Source organism: Elaeis guineensis, chromosome 10 (assembly GCF_000442705.2).
Source record: "Elaeis guineensis isolate ETL-2024a chromosome 10, EG11, whole genome shotgun sequence".
NCBI classification, from domain to species: domain Eukaryota; kingdom Viridiplantae; phylum Streptophyta; class Magnoliopsida; order Arecales; family Arecaceae; genus Elaeis; species Elaeis guineensis.
In genome coordinates this window covers 71,817,069-71,837,340 of record NC_026002.2, presented here as the reverse complement: position 1 = coordinate 71,837,340, position 20,272 = coordinate 71,817,069, and the positions used below count along the sequence as shown (strand labels likewise).

The 20,272-nt window shown below is 37.7% G+C and overlaps 1 protein-coding gene across 4 annotated transcripts in view; it reads right to left on the bottom strand.

The window, feature by feature from the left end:
* The window catches only part of LOC105032832 (diaminopimelate epimerase, chloroplastic), a 72,609-nt gene that overhangs the window by 21,450 nt on the left and 30,887 nt on the right, over positions 1-20,272 (bottom strand). For all 4 annotated transcript variants that reach the window (XM_073244821.1, XM_073244822.1, XM_073244820.1 and 1 more), the window contains exons 2-4: positions 19,329-19,399; positions 17,981-18,038; positions 16,588-16,767 (exon numbers count right to left, since the gene is read on the bottom strand). In XM_073244821.1, coding sequence (XP_073100922.1) covers positions 16,591-16,767; positions 17,981-18,038; positions 19,329-19,399 — 306 coding nt within the window. In that variant the 3' untranslated portion in view covers positions 16,588-16,590. The remainder of the gene's footprint in view (positions 1-16,587; positions 16,768-17,980; positions 18,039-19,328; positions 19,400-20,272) is intronic.

Here is a 20,272-nt window from a genome sequence, read left to right as displayed (position 1 = left end):
ATGGCCAGCGAGCCCATGCTGACGAGCCTGAGGGTGGTCGAGCAGGAGGGGGGCCTCCGCGGCTCCGTCGGTCCACCTCCTTCGAAGCAAAATAGGGCCCGTGGGTTTTTTTTTTGATTTAAAGATGTGAAATCGGCAACACAGTTGCTGACTTCATAATTTTTTTAAAAAAAAATTAATGAAGTCGACAACTGGTTGCCGACTTCACCTGTTCATGGATTTTTTAAGAAAACAAGTGAAACAGGGGTCGATGCCCCTGTTTCACACCCGTGGTGCCACCCACGCAGACTGCACTGTCAGGCGGCCATGGTGGCCAATCGAACGCCATCCAATGGCCCCGCCCCCTCCTTCCCCTCCCTCTTTTTCTTTCTTCCTCCCTCTCCATTATTTCTCTCTCTCTCTTTTTCTTCTTCCAGTTTGGCTCCTGTTTCCTTCATTAGTTCGTCTTGGTTCGGCACAGTACGAAATCGTACCGAACCATACCGCCAGTCGATCGATACGGCCAACGGTATTAGATTAGCAAACCTTGGATAGAAGACTAATAAGAAAATTAAGAACATAAAGAGCTTTGTCAAGAGGTAAAGAAGAGGAGGCAAGCACTGACCCCTCTCTTAGAACATGAGAAAAGGAGCCATAAGCAATAGATATAGAAGGATGAGTAGAAGAAAGGGATAAAGTGAAAAATAAAGACCAATTACCTGTCACATGGATGGAGACACTAGAGTCTAGAAGCCAGGACTTACCATGGGTAGCAGCCGATGCAAACTCAGAAGATAGAGATGCAAGGAATGAAGAGACATGTGGCTGCAATAATCTATCATACTCCACCTTACTAAGTGTAATAACATCGCTCGTAGCTCAGAAATAGGGACGGCACTAGGTGGAGCCACAATAGCTGATTTAGCGGTCTCTGATTTACCAAACTTCTGCCAACACTGCTAAGAAGGATGGTTAGTGCGAGTGCAGTGAATACACGGAGGAAAATTGCAACCACGGCCCCGATCACGAACCCGGCCACGTCCTTCAGAAGCAGCATGAGCAGACTAATCAATAGGTGTAAAAGAAAATTCAGAAGCAACCGTGGTAGTAGATACTCAAAGAACACGAGCAAGGGCACTAGTCAATGATGGGACAGCAGAGTTAGACAAGAGAGACTGCCGAACATGACTGAGACTATCATCCAATCCGGAGAGAAACTTAGCTACAAAGAATTCCTCACATTGTTGCTTCAAGACTGTCGCATCAGTAGCAATGGGATAATAAGCAGTCAATTCATCCCACTTGCCTTTAAGTGCAGCAAAGTAGTCATTGACAGAGCACCCATCTTGACGAAGATTAAAGATCTGCTCATATAGGGCATAAACATGGCTAATATTCTTCTCATGCCCATATATCTCCTTGAGAGCATCCCACGTATCTTTTGCAGTAAATAGAAACATAATATTGGCACTTACCGAGGATTCACAACTATTCAAAAGCCAAGTAATAACTGCGTAGACATCGTCCTGCCACTTATCCATAATTTTAGTTGTCATCTCACCATCAGAAGATTTGGAGAAAGAGGAGGCATCGGGAGGGGCGTCAATGAGATGTTTCAACTTGTGTTGAGAACCAACAAAGAAGTGGAAGGCCTGAGCCCAGAGGACATAATTAGCATCATTCAACTTGATCGTGGTACCTAAAGGAATGGACTTCGGGACTTTCGAAGACAATGCCATATAAATCCGAGGATAACAGTGGCAGCACACAAGGAAGAGGAGTCCTGATCATAGCATAGATAAGAGGACCAAAGAATCTACACCATCACCAGGGCCAAAACATGAGAGCAAACCTAGAGGCTGCAGGAAGGAGAGGAAGATGGCTAGAGTTTAGCTCTGATACCACATTGAAGGAAGAGAATATATTGTTGAAGAGAATATATTTTTTCATACTTCTTTCAGCCTCTCAAAGGGCTTTTTTAGGCTATTGGATACAATATACTTGGACACATTACTAGATACGATATACTTGGACACGTACTAAATATGATGAGGCTACTAGATACAATGTACTTTGACACGTTACTAGATACAATATACTTGGACACATACCAAATATGATGAGGCTAATTCTAACAATTCTTTTTGAAAATAATTTGTGGTGAAGAAGAGCACTTGAGGGAGATTGGAGGGAGGTTGGGGGGGTGGGGGAGGACGTCAGCGGGGTGAGGGAGAGGAGGTGAAAGAGGGCGAGAAAGAAAGTGGAGGAAGCGGAAGATAGGGAGGAGGCAAAAGAGGGGGAGGGTGGTAGCATGGGAGGGGGAAAGCGGCAGTGGGTTGGGGGAGGGTGGGGGGCCATCGACATTGGGGGTCAGAGGGAAAGGAGGTGGAGAAAGGCAAGAAAAGAAGAGGAAGAGCCAGAAGAGGGGGAGGGGGAAGGGGAGGGCAACGGCATGAGAGGTGGAGGGTGGCGGCAGCGGCATAAGAGGGGGAGGGTAAGGGAGGCCATTGGCCGAGGGGGAGGGGGAATAGGAGGGCAGCGGCATAGGAGGGGGAGGGCGGCGGCGGATTTTAGGGGTGGGGGAAGCCATCGATCGGAGGGGAGGGGGAAGGGGAGGGCAGCGACATGGGATGGGGAGGGGGAAGGGAAAGGCAGCGGCATGGGAGGGGAAGGGCAACGATGGGTTTGGGGGGTGGGGGAGGCCGTAGGCCGGTAAGAGGGATAGGAGGAGGCGCAAGAGGGCGAGGACAAAGAGGGGCAGGGAGAGGGGGAGGGTGGTTGAAGATTTGCAGAGGCGATAAGAGGGCAGCGGAAGAGGGGGAGACCACCGGTGGGGAGGAGGGAGAGGAGTCAGAGAAGGGAAAGGAAGGAGAGGGGCCGAAGGTGGAAGAGGGGGAGGAGGCGGAAGAGGGGAAGGGGGAGGGCAGCGACATGGAACGGGCAATGGAAGAGATGGAAGAAGGTGATTTTTTTTTTATTTTTCTCTCGTATATGCTAGCCCATCCAATTGTTCATGGCCAGCAGAAGAACACGACGACATGGGAGGGGCATCTATACACATTTATTTTTATTTTGATTTAATTTATTTTATCAAAATTCCATTTAGCAATTGTCAATTAATTATACTCATGAACTTGTATCATTTATTTTGGATATTCATCAAGTTTTGTTAATTTTTTATCCTTTTTGCATTTTATCTAAATAAATCTAATAACACTAATTATAATGTGTTAATGTAGATTGATATTAGTGCAAATATATCTACTGATCGTAGTTGGATGTATTGTCAACTTAATAAAGATGGATATGTTAATGATGAATTTAAAGTGGGGGTGAAATATTTCCTTGATTTTGCATTTTCTCAATCTAGATATTTGCCTATAGAGATAAAATTAGGTGTTCGTGCTGAAAGTGAACAAATTTGCTCTTTCATAATCGGGATGATATTACTGTCCATCTACATAAGAAAGGATTCATAAGGGGATACACCACATCGGATGCTCATGGAGAATCTTATGTAGGGCAATCATTAAGCAGAAATAATGATGTACCTCCAATGGACAATGTAAATTCATATACAAGCATGGTGATGGATGCATCAAGCTCTGAGTTTGATGGGCATGGTGGTGGGTTTGATGAAAGGAGCTTTGAATATGAACAGCCGAATGTAGAGGCTGCAAAATTCTATGATTTGCTAAATGATGCTAATGAGCCACTATGGAATGGTTGCAAGAAACACACAAAATTATCAGCCATGTTATAGCTATTAAATTGCAAATCAGAGTGATGAGAATCAAAAATTCTGTATTTATTTTAAGTAAAGATGTCGTAATTTAAGAATTATAGGATTTTGAATAATTAAGAGATTTTTTAGAGATTTTATCTTATTTCCATCTTAGATTTTATCTTTTTCCATCTTAGAAATTTTATCTTGTTTCCATCTTAAAGAGATTTTATTTTGTTTTCATCTTATTTGAGAGATTTTCTCATTTCCACATTAAAAAAAAAATTTGTTTCCATCTTAGAAAGATTTTATCTTATTTCCATATTTAGGGATATGATTTTCACTTTTATTAGAATGTGATTTTATTTCCATATTTAGGGATATGATTTTCACTTTTATTAGGATGTGATTTTATTTCCATCTTATTTGAGTCTGTTTAAAGACTCCTATTGTATTGAAGGAGATAACTTAGAATAACAACTTAAAAACCCTAAAGTGGGCTATTTTTCTTTCTTAACTTCTTTATTTTTCTTTGGCTGTTTTTCTTCCTCTTGATTTCTTTATTTTCCTTTCATTTTATTTTCCTTTCCTATTTGCTATCTTAATTTTTTTTTGGTGCCACATCAAATAGGTATCAGAGCCCTATCAAAAACATCACTTTCTGCGCACTGTGCAAATTGCTCTGAGGTAATTAGTATCGTCTCGTGTAAGGTATGGTTCCTTCATTAAACCTTGTGACTCCTTCAAATTATGGGTAGCTTCTACTATTGCTTAGATCCTTTTTTTATTCCATACTTCTCTAAAAAAGGAAAAAAAAAGAGAAGAAAAATTTGAATCATTTTGTTGGCTTCATTTTGTTCACTTTTTTTTCAGTAGCTCGATTATATCACATCACCTCTTTGATATTGCACGAGCTAGAAATATAGGCACTACATTTGACTTTACATTCCTCATTGTGAGCATTGTGGTTGAATTTTTCAGTGATTATAGCATATATCATTTTTGTCCTTGCCCTTCCTTGCTACCATGACCATTGGCAATTTGAAAGATGCTCATTCCGCCATGAAAAAAGAGTTTGAATCAGTTAAAAATACCCATACCACATTTCAAGAGACTTTCAACCAAATATACCAGTCATTAGACCAACTTCAAACTGAGCTTATTAAGCTTCGTGCTAATCAAGTTGATCACCGTGTGGATATGGCTGATCTCATCGATCAATAGGTCGAACGCCTACTATCCCTAAAGGAGTCAAGACCAAATAAACAACCTCTAGAGGATGACCATGCTAGTAGTCAATCCATTCATCAGCCTCTCCAGACTCTTAATGTCATAAGATGTATCATCACCACTCCTGCAGACTCTGAAGCATGGAAATGCACTAGCATGTTTCATACTTATGCCCAATGTGGGGATAAAGTTTGTAAACTTATCATCAATGAGGGGTAGCTCTATGAATGTTGTGTCTAAATCTACCATTAGTAGATTGAAGCTGAAGCTGAAGTCTCAACCTCATCCTCATCCTTATAGAGTTGCCTGAGTAATTAAAACTTCACTTCCTATTAGTGAGTGTTGTCTACTGCCAATTCAGATGGGAGGTTACTCTGCTGAAATTGTGTGTGATGTGTTACCCATGGAGGTTGCTAATGTCATATTAGGTCGACCTTAGATTTATGATATGGATGCTCATAACTTTAGTAGGGAGAATACCTATGTTTTCATACATAACGGTAAAAAAATTAAGCTAAACCCTGCTAAGCCTAGTGAGTCCCAACCTGCAAAAAGAGATGAGAGTCCTCTTCAAACCTTTAGTCAGAAAAACTATCACATCTTAACTCATAGAAAATTTGAAAAAAATAGTTGGGATCCTAGACTAATGTTAGCTCTCATTTCTAAGGGTGAGATCCACTTGACTTTGAACTCCCAAGATAATCCATCTCCTGAGATTGAGCAGTTGACGGAGTTTAAGGATGTGACCCCAAAGAACATACCAGATGGCCTACCTCCCATGCGTGGCATCCAACATGCCATTGACTTAGTTCCGAGATCCTAGATACCTAATCTTCCACACTATAGATTGAACCCTAAGGAGCGTGAGGAGATGAGAAAGCAAGTAGATGGCTTGTTGCAGAAAGGTCACATTCGACCTAGCCTTAATCCTTGTGCTATACCAGCCCTTTTGACCCCTAAGAAAGATAGTATGTGGAGGATGTGTGTAGATAGTAGAGCTATCAATAAGATCACTGTCAAATATAAGTTTCCCATTCCTAGGCTTGAGGACATGATTGACCAATGAGCTGGCTCTACGGTCTATTTCAAATTTGATTTACATAGTGGGTATCACCAAATTAGGATTCAGCCTGGGGATGAGTGGAAGACTACCTTTAAGACCCAGTATGGCCTTTACAAATGGTTAGTCATGCCCTTTGGGTCATCCAATGCTCCTGGTACCTTTATGAGGTTTATGATGGAGTTGTTGAGACCCTTCGTTGGTAGATTCTTAGTCGTCTACTTTGATGATATCCTGGTTTATAATAGGTCTAGGAAAGAGCATTTAGTTCACCTTAAGGAGGTTTTCCTCACTTTTAGGTCTACCAAGTTGTATGTTAATCTTAAAAAATGTTCCTTCCTTCAAGACCAAGTTTTGTTCTTAGCATATGTTGTATCTTCTCAAGGTATCATGCCCGATCCTGAGAAGGTGAAGGCCATTAGAGAGTGGCCTGAACCAACATTTCTTTCTGAGGTTTATAGCTTTCATGGTCTAGCCTCTTTTTATAGACACTTTATTAGGGGATTTAGCACTATCATGGCTCCCATTACAAATTGTATGAGAAAAGAGGAGTTTCATTGGCCAGCTACTATCGCAAGAGCTTTTAGCGATATAAAGCTCAAGATGTCTGAGGCACCTGTGTTGATCCATCCTGACTTCTCTAAAGCTTTTAAGGTTCCCTATGACGCATCTAGCATTAGAATTGGGTGGATCCTTAGCTAGGAGGGTCATCCTATAGCCTACTTCAACGAAAAACTCAATGATGCTAAGCAAAGGTATTCCACATATGAAAAAGAGTTTTATGCTGTTGTTCAGGCTCTCAGATTTTGGCGATACTATCTTCTACCCCAGGTATTTGTCTTATATTCTGATCATTTGTCTCTTAGGTACATCCAGTCTCAGAAGAAACTTAGTACTAGACATTCCAAATGGGTAGAGTTTCTCCAAGACTACACCTTTGTTATCAAACACAAAGTTAGTGTTAAGAATAAGACTGCTGATGCACTAAGTAGGATAGTTACTGTCCTCCAGTCCATGAGTGCCGAGGTAGTTGGTTTTGAGTGAATGAAGGATGGCTACCCAGATTGTCCAGATTTTTCTCTAATTTTTCAGGAGGTTAGTAAGGGAAACCATCAGGAATGTTGATTTTGTGATCAGAGAATGGTTACCTATTTAGAGGTTATCACCTATGCATGCCTAGGACATCTCTATGAAATTTTCTCATTTGGGAGCTTCGGGGACTTAGCTAGGCACTTTGGGTGCAACAAGACCAAGCTTTAGTCGAAGAGAGGTTCTATTGGCCATCCCTTAAAAGAGATGTGGCTAGAGTCCTCGCATAATGTCGCACATGCCAATTGGCTAGGGCCCAAAAGCAAAACACCAATTTGTATACCCTCCTTCCTGTCCCACACTCCCCATGGAAAAACCTTAGCGTGGATTTCATTCTTGGGTTACCTAGGACCACTAGGGGATATGACTCAATTCTAGTTGTTGTTGATAGATTTTCCAAAATGGCACACTTTATTTCTTGCCATAAGACTTCTGATGCCTCTTTTGTTGCTAAGTATTCTTTAGGGAGGTCGTTTGACTTCATGGTTTACCTTCTTCCATAGTGTCTGACCGTGATGTCAAATTTATGAGTTATTTCTGGAAGACCCTTTAGAAATTGTTTAGGACCAATTTAAAATTTTACTCATCCTTTCATCCCCAGACAGATGGTCAAATAGAGGTTGTAAATCATAGCCTTAGTAATCTACTTAGGTGTGTAGTTGGCGATAGATCTGGCTTATGGGATTTGTCATTGCCTACGGTGGAATTTGCCTATAACAGCTCAATGAATCGGTCTACTGGCAAGAGCCCTTTTGAAATTATTTATGGTCTTAAGCCTTGTCAACCCATTGATCTTGTCCCCTTACCTATGGATAACTCCTGCCACCTCTTTTGCTCAACATATTCATTATATTCATGCTTATATTTGGCAAAAGATTGCTATGAGCACTGAAAAATATAAACTTGCTGCTGATGCTCACCGTAGGAATGTAGAGTTTAATAAGGATGACTATGTGATAACTCGTATTCATCTTGAACATTATCCCAAACATTCGTTCAAAAAATTGCCTACTCGAGCTACTAGTCCCTTTCGCATTCTTTATAAACTTGGACCTAATGCTTATTATTTAGAGTTACCTCGTGATTTGAAGTTTAATCCAATTTTCAATATTATGGATTTGTTTCCTTATCGGGGCACATTTGAACCTCCTACTGTATCTGCAAGTGTTCCTACTGATTGCACTACTTCATCTTTAATGTCAGTCCCAGTTCTCCCTCCACTCCCATCATTATCATCGAACCACATTAAGTGCATTATCACTAACGAGGTTGTTTCTTCTACTCATGGTGGATTTCAAAGGTTTTTGGTTAAGTGGCAAGGCCGACCAAATTTAGATGCTACTTGGATTCATGAGGATGAGTTACACCACATTGATCTAGATCTAATAGAGGCCTATCGCAATTCCTCGCCAGAGGCGAGTTCTTTCCAACCAGAAGGAAATGATGAGAATCAGAAATTCTGTACTTATTTTAGACAGAGACGTCGTAATTTAAAAATTATGGAATTTTGAATAATTAAGATATTTTTGAGAGATTTTATCATGTTTCCATCTTAGAGAGATTTTATCTTTTTCCATCTTAGAGAGATTTTATCTTGTTTCCATCCTAAAGAGATTTTATTTTATTTCCATCTTATTTGAAAGATTTTATCTCATTTCCACGTTGAGAGAAAATCTTGTTTCCATCTTAGAGAGATTTTTTGTTTCCATATTGAGGGATATGATTTTCACTTTTATTAGGATGTGATTTTATTTCCACCTTATTTGAGAGTTTATTTAAAGACTGCTATTGTATTGAAGGAGACAGCTTAGAATGATAACTTGAAAATCCTAAAGTGGGCTATTTTTGTTTCTCTTAACTTCTTTGTTTTCCTTTGGTTGTTTTTCTTCGGCTATTTTTTTCCTTTTGATTTCTTTATTTTCCTTTCATTTTATTTTCCTTTTCTATTTGCTATCTTGAATTTTTTTGGTGCCGCATCACAGATTTAACATAAGTGAGAGTTGTTATAATCATATTCTTTCTATAGTGAAGAATATGTTGCCAGAAGAGAAATTGGCAAGCAATTTTTAGAGGACAAAGAAGATGGTGGCTAAGCTTGGGCTTGGTTATGAAAAGATAGATGTTTGTGTTAATAATTGTAATGTTGTACTATCAAAAAAATATGAAGATGTGTTTTGTGTGTGGTCACCCTCGGTATAAATCAAGAACACCAAGTTCTCGTAGGCAGAAAGATATACCTTATAAGGTATTGTGTTATTTACCACTGATGCCGAGATTCCAGCGGCTTTATATATTATATAAAACTTCTAACCACATAACATGGCATGTTTGTAATCATTGTAGAAATGGATATATGGTGCATCCTGCTGATGGTGAGGCATGGAAGTACTTCAATCACACTCACCCATCATTTGCATCAGATCCGCAAAATGTGCAAATTGGGTTATACACGGATGGATTCAATCCTTTTGGGCAATTTGGTACTCCTTACTCATATTGGCCGATAATTGTTACAGTATATAATTTGCCTCCTAGGATGTGCATGAAGAATCCATACATGTTCTGGACTATGGTCATTCCAGGCCCAAAGAACCCAAGCAAGCACCTAGATATGTTCTTAAGGCCCTCAATAGATGAGTTAAAAATGTTATGGAGCATTGGGTTAACACTTATGATGCATCTAGAAAATAAAACTTTCCGATGAGGGCCGTACTTATATGGACAATCAATGACTTTCCAACTTATGCTATGTTGTCTAGGTGGAGTACTCATTGGAGGTTCACGTGTCCTTATTGTATGAAGCATACTAAGTCTTGTATTTGAGAGAGGAAAAAAATATCATATTTTGATTGTCACCATCAGTTCTTGTCTGAAAACAATCCCTATAGAAAATAAAGGATAAATTCCAAAAAGGAGTCATTGTGAAGGACTTGCCACCTCCTCGACTGTTCGGTGATGAAATGTTGACTTGAGTTTTGCCCTCCCTAATATCACATTTGAAACAAAATGTGGCAATCAAAAGAAAGCTGGATTTGGTAAAGAACATAACTAGATGAAGAAGAGTACGTTTTGGAAGCTGCCTTATTGGCACACTAACCTAATTCATTATAATCTTGATGTAGTGCACATCGAAAAGAATGTGTTTGAAAACATCTTCCACACGGTGATGGATGTTAAGGGCAAAATTAAAAACAACCTAAAAGCTAGAGATGACTTGAAGAAATATTGCAAGCATCCTAAGTTGGAATTGGTACACTCAAATGGGAGGGTTATAAAAACCAAGGCTTCTTACACACTAAGCAAGGAACAACAAAGAGATGTATATCTCTGGCTTAAAGAGTTGAACTTCTGGATGGCTATGCTTCAAACATATCTCGATGTGTGAATATGGAAGATCTTTGATATTATAGATTTAAGAGTCATGACTATCATGTGTTTATGAAGAGGTTACTCCCAGTTGCATTTCGTAATATGTTGCCCTAACCCAATGTGGCATGCATTAACCAAGATTAGCAATTTCTTCAGGGATATATGCTCAACAATTCTGTGAGTAAATCATATGGAGACACTTGAGAAGAGAATTATGGAAACTCTATATAAACTTGAGAAGATATTCCCTCTAAAATTCCTTGATTCCATGGAGCACTTACTGATTCACCTAGCCTAAGGCAAAAGTTGGTGAGCTCATGCAAGTTGTATATGCATGTAAGTTGTTATATCGTTAGATGTATCCGGTGCTAAGTTGTTATATGTTAATTTTTTTAATGATGTTTATATAAATTAGGTATATGCATGATTTGAAAGTGTGGAATAAGACCCATGTTGAGGATCCAATTTGTGAGGCATACATCATATGGAAGATTTCTACATTCTGCTCATTTTATTTTAAACCCAGCATCCAAACAAAGTTAACTCAAGTCCCATGCAATGATGACGGAGATGTAGAACCCAGGGGACGTCTTTCCATTTTTTGTCATCCTGATCGACCATTTGATCCTGATAACTTCCGAATGATGATGTCCAATGACGAGTACAAGACTGCACATTTATATTTTGTTAAATACCCAAGAAATTGTGCCATGTATCCAATAAGTGTTAGAGATTTATATTATGAGTAAGTGATTATGTATTTATCCTAATAAGCTAACGTTAATTAAATTACAAGAAATATGATGAATATCTAACACAATTGGACCCAAGTATAGGTGAGGAGGAGATAAAGAGATTACGTGGACATGAGTTTGCAGATTGGTTGAGGTGGTTTGTAAGTTTAAAATGCATTCAAATTTCTTTTCTTCTCATATAGTGATAATGTATGTGCTGATCATTGCTTCCATTAATATATGATAGAACAAATGAACCAAGTAAATAGCCGCATGATCCAAATAGCGCAAGGCCCTTCATGCATGGTAAAATGCTACAAAGGGTATTTCATAAATCGCTTCAACTTTTAGATACAACTACAACAAAGGAAAGATACAACGAACAATGGTGTTTGTGTAAAAGGATAGAGTTGGAATATTTTGGTATTGGAAACAAGGTTGTCTTATTCAAATATGATTGGTACAATACAGAAAAGAGATTAAGAGAACATCCTCATCATGGTCTAGTCGAAATTAAACACCAAACTAGACTATCCACAAATGAGCCATTTGTATTGGCCCAACAGGCTCAACAAGTGTACTACATGAGTTATCTATCAAAAATTAGAAAGAGGAAAGACTAGTGGGCAATGTGCAAAACTAAAGCTAGGAGTAGAGTTGATCTTCCTTTAAGTGAAATACAAGAAGAAAATATGATTCCCATGATTGAAGTGGTTTACCAAAAAAATGAGATGTCTAGTCCAAAGTCAGTTGTACCAACAATTGACCTTGATGATCCAAATGTTCTCATTGATAGGGGTCATGTAGACATTATAGATGAAGAGGCAGAGCATAATTTGGCACAACTTGTGGAGAAAAAGGAAGAAGAAGAAAAGGAAGAAGTTAAGGAGTTTGAAGATGAGCTTGAAGAAGAAGATGACGAGGCTCAATTTTCTACCACTGATGATGACATGCATGATTGAATTTCTATGCTTTTCTTATAATTTTTTTCATAGAATGGATTTGGATTATGATTGTATTGTATATCTATCACATTGCCCGTATGTGACTTTTTGTCTAGAATATGTTTTGTTTATTTGGTCATTTGGCTACTATATATTGTAATTGGTGCCTTGCCTTTTATTAGTGCCATATTATTTCATTATGAAGTTTACTGTGTTCTTATGAATATTATCTCTTCATGTATATAACTAAGTATTTTGGACTTTAAGACAAAATGAAAAGCCACTAACATATTATACAAATTTTATTTTGGATTATAGGTGCAATGGTTAGAGGTGGTGCTGTAGACAAAACTCAGTAAGAGGTAAAATGACAAATTCAGAATCACGAGGGAGATATGAAGAGGAATCCTCAAACTCATCACCGATATTATCTCTATAGAGACAGCTATCTCTCCAGATCAACATGAGAAACATATTGATGGTGATAATGTTCCAACGATCTTGTCTAGAACGAGAGGCATGAATCGAGAGACCCAAGTACCTGTCAATCCTGCAAACCAACAACCATTAGAAATGATGAATGGAAGGTATTTTTGAAATTTGGTTATACATATATATGTATATACATTATATTTAATATAGATTTATATACCTTAAACTATATTTCATAATTTACTCGATTTCTCATAGCTTTGTTGATCCTTCGATGACTTGTGCCATTGTTATAATGATGAAGCAGTACTTCTCACAATCTTGGAAGAAATAGACAATGGTGCCAATAAAGATTCATGACCTTTTATGGAACAAATTTCAAATAATCTTTTATAGTTCAAGAGCAAAAGAAGAAGAAAAAGAAATGAAAAAATATTGATGGAATTTGGAAACATCTCCAAATAATTATGTGTAATTAGGAGAAGTCTTTCATTTTAATTTGAAAGATGACCTATGTGATGTGAATGTATAATCTTTGGGATGTGAATGTGTAATCTTTGAATGAGTGGAACAAGGTTTGCTGAACCGGTACCGCCGGCTATTTCGGCCGGCTGGCGGTATGGTTCGGTATGGTTTCATACCGTACCGAACCGACAATCCGAATCGGAAGAAAAAAGAGAGAAATTGAGAGAAATTGAGAGAAATAGAGAGAGAAAGAGGAAGAAAAAAAAAAGGGAGGGGAAGGAGCCGGCGGGGCCGCCGGACGGCCTCCGACTGGCCGTCGTGGCCGTCGGAGGGCGCCGTCCACGCGCGCGGCGCCGCGGGCGTGAAACAGAGGCATCGCCCCTGTTTCGCAAATTTTTTTAAAAATATGGTTTTAAGTGAAGGCGGCAAATGATTTGCCGGCTTCACGATTTTTATTTTTTTAAAAAAAATTCTTAAGTCGGCAATCCAGTTGCCGACTTCATAAGTTTAAAATAAAAAAAAAATCGAAACAAACGTCATCTGTTTCGAAAAAGAAGAAGGGCGGCTCCGCCCGCTCGATCGCCCTCAGGCCGTCGGCGTCGGCTCGTCGGCCATCGGAAGCCTCGCAACGGAGGCACCGTCTATCCGATAGGTTCTCCGCCCCCCCTCCGAGCGCTCTCTCTCTTTTTTTACTCTCTTGAAAGCTCTATCGGGCGATACGGGGCTCGGAAGCCCTCCGACGGCCGCAGCCGGCCACCGTCGGCCCCCACCTCCCTCCCTTCCCTCCCCTCTCTCTCTTTCTCACTTTTCATTCTTTATTCTTTGGTACTGCCGGTGTGCCGATTTTACCGGGCCGAATCATGCCGGTTCCCCGCCGGTCCGAGACGAGATGGGGTGTACTGGCCGGTTCGGCACGGTATGGCAAACCTTGGAGTGGAATTATATTGTGTTTGAAAAATTAATTTAGTAGTATAATGTTAATTGTAATGCAGGTTTAAAATTTGATAGATGTTCATATTTTAGGGGAGGTTCTGCCAGAATTTTATGAAATAATAAACTACTTAAGTCAATTTAGATTTGGATAAAGTAATTATTTAGTTTTTTTATGGTAATTTTTTTAAAGTTAAATTTTTTTTTAGTTTTATCAAGAGAAATACACATGGCTTAAGGATCAAAATTCTAAGATTAAGCATGTATGAGAGCAGACTTCTAAGAGATGACTTTCTAGTATGCTTAACCATGCAATGATGTCTTAAAAAAGGCTGGAGATAGAGGATATTCTTGAGGCCAAAGATCATGGGCCTATTTGAATCCCACCGGATGTTTGGAATAAGTTGATTGATATATGGAATTCTCCAAAATGGAAGGATAAATCAGAAGCTGCACGTAAAAATCGAATGATAGAGAAAGATGGTGGAATCACCAAACATACGGATGGTTCAATCACATTTTCTACACATAAAAAAAGAATGGTGTATTAAACCATACTTTCTTTACTTTAGAATATTTATCATTCAATTATTTGTTTAGTTATATGCACTTTCTCACAATTTCATTATTTTTTTAGACTATGGAGTTGGATAGGCCACCGACGCAACTTGAGGCATTTGAGTGGATCCACAAACAAAAGAGAAGCTCGAGTGACTTTGTGGACAACAAGTCCAAAAGAGTTTCGATAAGTTTACTTATTCTACTTAATGATAAATTTGTTATTTATAAATATATCACAATGAGTATTAAGTTAATGTATTTTTAATGATTTTAGGAAGAATATTCTGCGACTCTCACTACTAAGTATGGCTTAGATGTCTCGTCTCAATCCGAGTTTGATCCAAGTGCATGGGTCCAAGCAATTGGGAGCCCAAATAAGGGAAAATTATATGGGTTTGGGTCTAGGGAAGATCCTAAGCTGTTATTGGGATCTATTGCTAGTTCCTATTCTGCAATATCAAAATATCCTACTTCTTCAATACAGCACCTTATTGAGGAGCAAGTTCAACATTTGATCACATAACAATGCGACCAATGGCAAGAGGAGATACGTCAGAAGATACGCCAGAAGCCGCAACAGGAGATGGTTCAAATGAAGGAAACAATACAAGAAGAGATGAAGGAAACAATTCATCCTATGATGTTGGAACTCAACCAATCACATGCCTCTTAGTCTAATCATGACCATTCAAATGTGTGATAACTTATTTTGGTTTCTAAACTGTTTTATTATGAGACATTTTGAGAAACCTTAATGTAATAATTTTGCTACTATGAGATAATTTAATTTTTATCTTGATGTTTATAGTTTTTGAGAAAAATATAATGTTATGAATGAATGAAGAATATTTGAGTGGTTCATTGGATATTTTAGTGATGGATTTGTGATGGAATTTGTGGCAGATTTGTAACAAAATTTTGTGATAGATTTGTGATGGACTTATTCTAAATATTGTGATGGATTTATGACAGATTAGTGACGAAATTTTGTGATAGATTTGTGACAGAAATTTGTGATGGATTTGTTCTGAATATTATGATGAATTTGTGATGGATCAGTAACGAAATGTTGTGATGGATAATCCATCACAAATTTTTGTCACTGATCCATCATAAATTTTCATCACAAATCCGTCACAACTTGTGATGGATTTTGTTCTGAATATCATTTACTATTTATGACAAAATTTGTGATGGAAATTTTCTTCACAAATTTTTGTAACGGAAATTTCCATCACAAATTTTTGTGACGGAAATTTCCGTCACAATTTTTTTGTGACTAGGTTTTCAATGATGGATTTTTCCGTCACAAAATCGGTCACAAACTATTTGTGACGGATTTGTAGGCCACCTTTGATTGACCTTAGACTTTGACATAGTCCAGATTATGAAGAGGGAAGACAGCATAATTTGATATGGGGAACTGTAATCATCTCTGAGGCAAAAACGATCAACCAAAGAACCACATAGTTCATGCTATTCCTAATTAAAATGCAAGAAAAGATAAAGAAAAAGTTACAACTAACATCCTTTACAATTAATGAAAGACAAAAGTAAGGCTACTGAGCAAATAAATCCGAGCTAATAGTCATGTATTAGCATTTTAGACTTTACAAATGTTAACCAAAATCATTAAATAAACCAAAAAGGAACATACTGAACCCATTAATTTTTTCCCATCAGCACTTGCTTAAGTGAATTTATGCATATTGGAGCCTGACAATATAAACTTGTTACAATATCCACTAGTGAACACAAAACAACATAGAAGAACTGAAGGCCACTTCCACATCTAAACTTAGAATTGCAGTTTGTTTAATCTACAATGGTGGAACTGTTGAAGGCTAAAAAAAAAAGCAGCCAATTGATAGTTCATTAGTTCAATATCATGAATTTACTTATCAAATGAATCTACTTAAACAAAACAAGTTACCAAATACTAAAAGGAACAGAAGAAGCATGATGTAAACAAGCAACAACTAGAACAGGCACACAATCAAACCCAACGCAAGCTGAAGAAACTTCTGTGAATTGACATTAATTATGTGTTTGAATAGGATTACCAATTACCTTTTATACTTTCATGCCAAAAGTGATACAATGAGGATTTCCCATACTAGCACAGGTCACATTCCATGGTATACCATCAACCACCAATTCGGCTTGGATGACAGCTCCATTCTTTTTTGCTGGAAGTTTAGTAGGAATATCTCGTGCTGTAAGTATAGGCTGGCCCATATCCACTTTCACCTGTAAAGAAAATGATCATATACAGTGCCACAAATACAGGCTGACCTATATCCAGTCATCTACAGAACATGTAATGTTGGAAATAGGCAAAACCCATTTTAAAATTTAATGATCAAGACATAAGATGTCAACTTGCTATGGTAAAAATTCTAAACATCCAAAGGTATAACAAAAAGGAAGAGAAAAGTCCCAAGACATCAAATGATACCAACAAAGAGACCAAATGGTCATGCCCAGAAAATGCAAATACAACAACCCATAGATGAGAAAAATACAAGAACATCATGATATTGTTTAGTTCAGTATTTGCCATACTGCACTGTATCGGACGGTACGAGGCATACTATACTATACCAGTATGCCATACCGTTCCGTATCGATACTGTTGTACCATACAGATATCAATGCTATAATATAATGATACCAGTATGGGATCAGATACCGAGATAACGAACCTTGGTTTAGTTATTATGTTCCATAAAAAATTCCACAAAATATTAAGGTTACGTGTATTCTTGAATTTTGAGTTGGTGTTGTTCTTACAAATAGTAAATCATATTGATAAAGGGAAAAAATGCTGACTTGCGAACTGGATTATAATTATAATGGATTTATGAATAAAAAATATAAGGGGTTATAAGCAAGAAAATCTTTTAAGAACTAAAAAGCTTTACTCAAGTGTAAGCTTGAGGAGGGCTACAAGGGATAACCTCACAACTGTCCAGGTAGTTGCAATATATATTACCACACCATTCTTAGATGGAGTCAATACAGAATATTGCAAAATACAAAACTATTAACATAATGCAAGAAGTTTTTCAAAGCCTTAATGCAATCTGGTGATTTGTGAGTCTATCAAGTACATTTACTCCTTCCAACGCAATACTACATGTAGCCAACTGTCTGCATATTATTTAACACAGCAAGAACAGTAGACGGGAGTAATAATTTTTAGAGAGCCCTTAAGAATATTGACTTTCAGAAACATTCATAGCTTTTGATTAGGAAGAAAACAGGAACAATATGTACTTTCAGGTTCTAGAAATGAAAATTTATAAGCGACGGTTCAATGGTAATTCTGTTTTGCTTTTCACTTATTGGTTACATATTTTAATCTAACGCAATCAGGTATTAAAAAAAAAAATTGTTCCTCAATATGTTTGATTGGGAAAAAAAATCGAAAAGAAATTATGAAATACATTATTGAACATACCTTTCCATCATGTTGGATTTCTGGAACAATTAAAATGGCACCAATGTGAATAGTAAAACTGCAAGATACACAAAACAAGCAAAACTCAGGAAATAATAAGAGCAATTAAACATATATGAACAACAAATATTTTAAAAAACAACAAAATTAACAATCATCCAAGTATGTCTAGAAAAATAGCACATCAACCATCAACAAGTAGGCCAATTTTTTGTTTCTACACAATTAAACAATTGCACGCCCTACCTTTGTCAAACACCAACATCTTACTTTGTATTGTCTCTGAGCAACATGTTGTCAAGTAGTTGTTCTTTTAAGCTTCCTTTAACATGCCAAGGAAAACAAAAGGCATGTATAACAACAATGCAGGTTTTATTTTATTAAATTTTTTCAAGAGAAATAATTATGATTTGTTAAATTTATGGTGGCATACATAAATTCATATACGTACACACACATATATTGATACACACACACACACATGCATATACATACATACGTATATACGTAGCATCCACCCTAAATAGAATGCTGAAAATTTCAGAGACCTCTATTATTACAATAGAGATAAAAAGAGTCCCCTGGTCAGCACCAGTTTGATTACCATGAAGTATTTCTTCACTGACCTCATATCTGAAAAATTGGCTCAAAAAGTCAAGAAGCAAGTCTTTTGATTGTTAGGACATGTCTTAAAGCTCCAGCATATCTCATGATAATTGATGCATCACCAGATACTTCCAATTGACACAACATCACAATTAGGAACTTATTACATCCTCTCAAATAATCTGTGGACAATCTTACTTTGGCAGGATCTCCTGTCCCCTGCACCATCAAAATTCTAGGACAGGAGGAGGGGGAAATCAACAGGTTAAAGATCATCCGCTGCAATTCTTGCGGTCAGATATTATATGGTTGAGATGCATGAGACAACCACCTCCTGCCTCAAGCCAAGTGCTAAATATTATTAATCAAAGATGAAGCACCAAAATTTTCCCTGCAATAGTTTGCCTACACTCCAAGCCAAAACAAAACATTCATGAATCCTATTCTTGGCACATATCACTGTCATTGGCCATGTTGACCAATTCTATATCCTTTCATTAGAAATTTACATCACTTTGCAGCAACACTCTTTACACTTAATTTTTCCCTCAGTCTTTGTTCTTGTACTTTTGCCATTTGAGCCACATGACAAATCACAAGAACATGACAACAGCATATGGAGGGGGGATGGATTATCTATATTGAAATTATCCAGTGCAATATGTGTTAGTTCCAACCATAGATTCAATCTAGATATATAATTCGAGTGAAGTTCAAACCAGACCAGCATAAGTAACAACACCTTTTCATCCCATGTAGGTTTTCAAGCTCAGCAACAAATCGAGCAAAGCAGCACACTCCATTACCGCACATCTACATCATAAAAAGTTAATACATGAGATATATTAGCACTTTAACCCAAGGTTTTAAATCCCGTAGGATGGAGGTGTCTCGATATCTCCATAGGACGGGACAGCAGGGTGTTCCGTCCCACCCCAACAGCTATCCCGGTCATACATCTCCCTAGATATCCTCTTTTTTTCTCTCCTTCTTCTTTCATTTCTTTCCTTTCTTTTCTTTGGGCGTCCCGTCCCACACCAACAACTATCCCAGTCATGCATCTCCCTAGATATCCTCCTTTTCTCTCCCCTTCTTCTTTCATTTCTTTCCTTTCTTTTCTTTTCTATCTTCTTTTCTTTCTTTTTCTTCTATCTTCCCTTCTTTTCTTTTCTTTTCTTTTTGTTTCATTTTCTTATCCCTTCCTTTCTTTTTTTCCTTTTTCTTATTCTTTCTTTTTCCTTTCTTCCTTCTTTTCTTTCTTTTTCTTCTTTATTTTTCTTTTTTTCTTTCCTTTCACTTTTTTCCTTTCTTCATCTTCCTTTCTTTCTTTCCTCTTTTTTCTTCTCTCCCTACATGGATGGGTTTCGGAGTCCCGACCCCATCACAATCCCATTTTCCACAAAAATGGGACGAGATGGCCGGGACAGGAGATATGAAACCTTGCTTTAACCTACATGTGAGCAAAGAGTCTTGCTTCTTGTCAAATTAAAGCTGCATACATACATACATATATATAAGGTTTAAGGCAAGCAAAAACTGGATGAAAATAGTTCAAACAATGAACACAAATGCCTACTTTGCATCACCAACATAATATAATAATGATCTTAAAGACAGCTTCCAAATTGATATAGAAAAGGTAGAGCAACTAGATTGATAAAAGCCCAACTAGAATAACATAAGTGA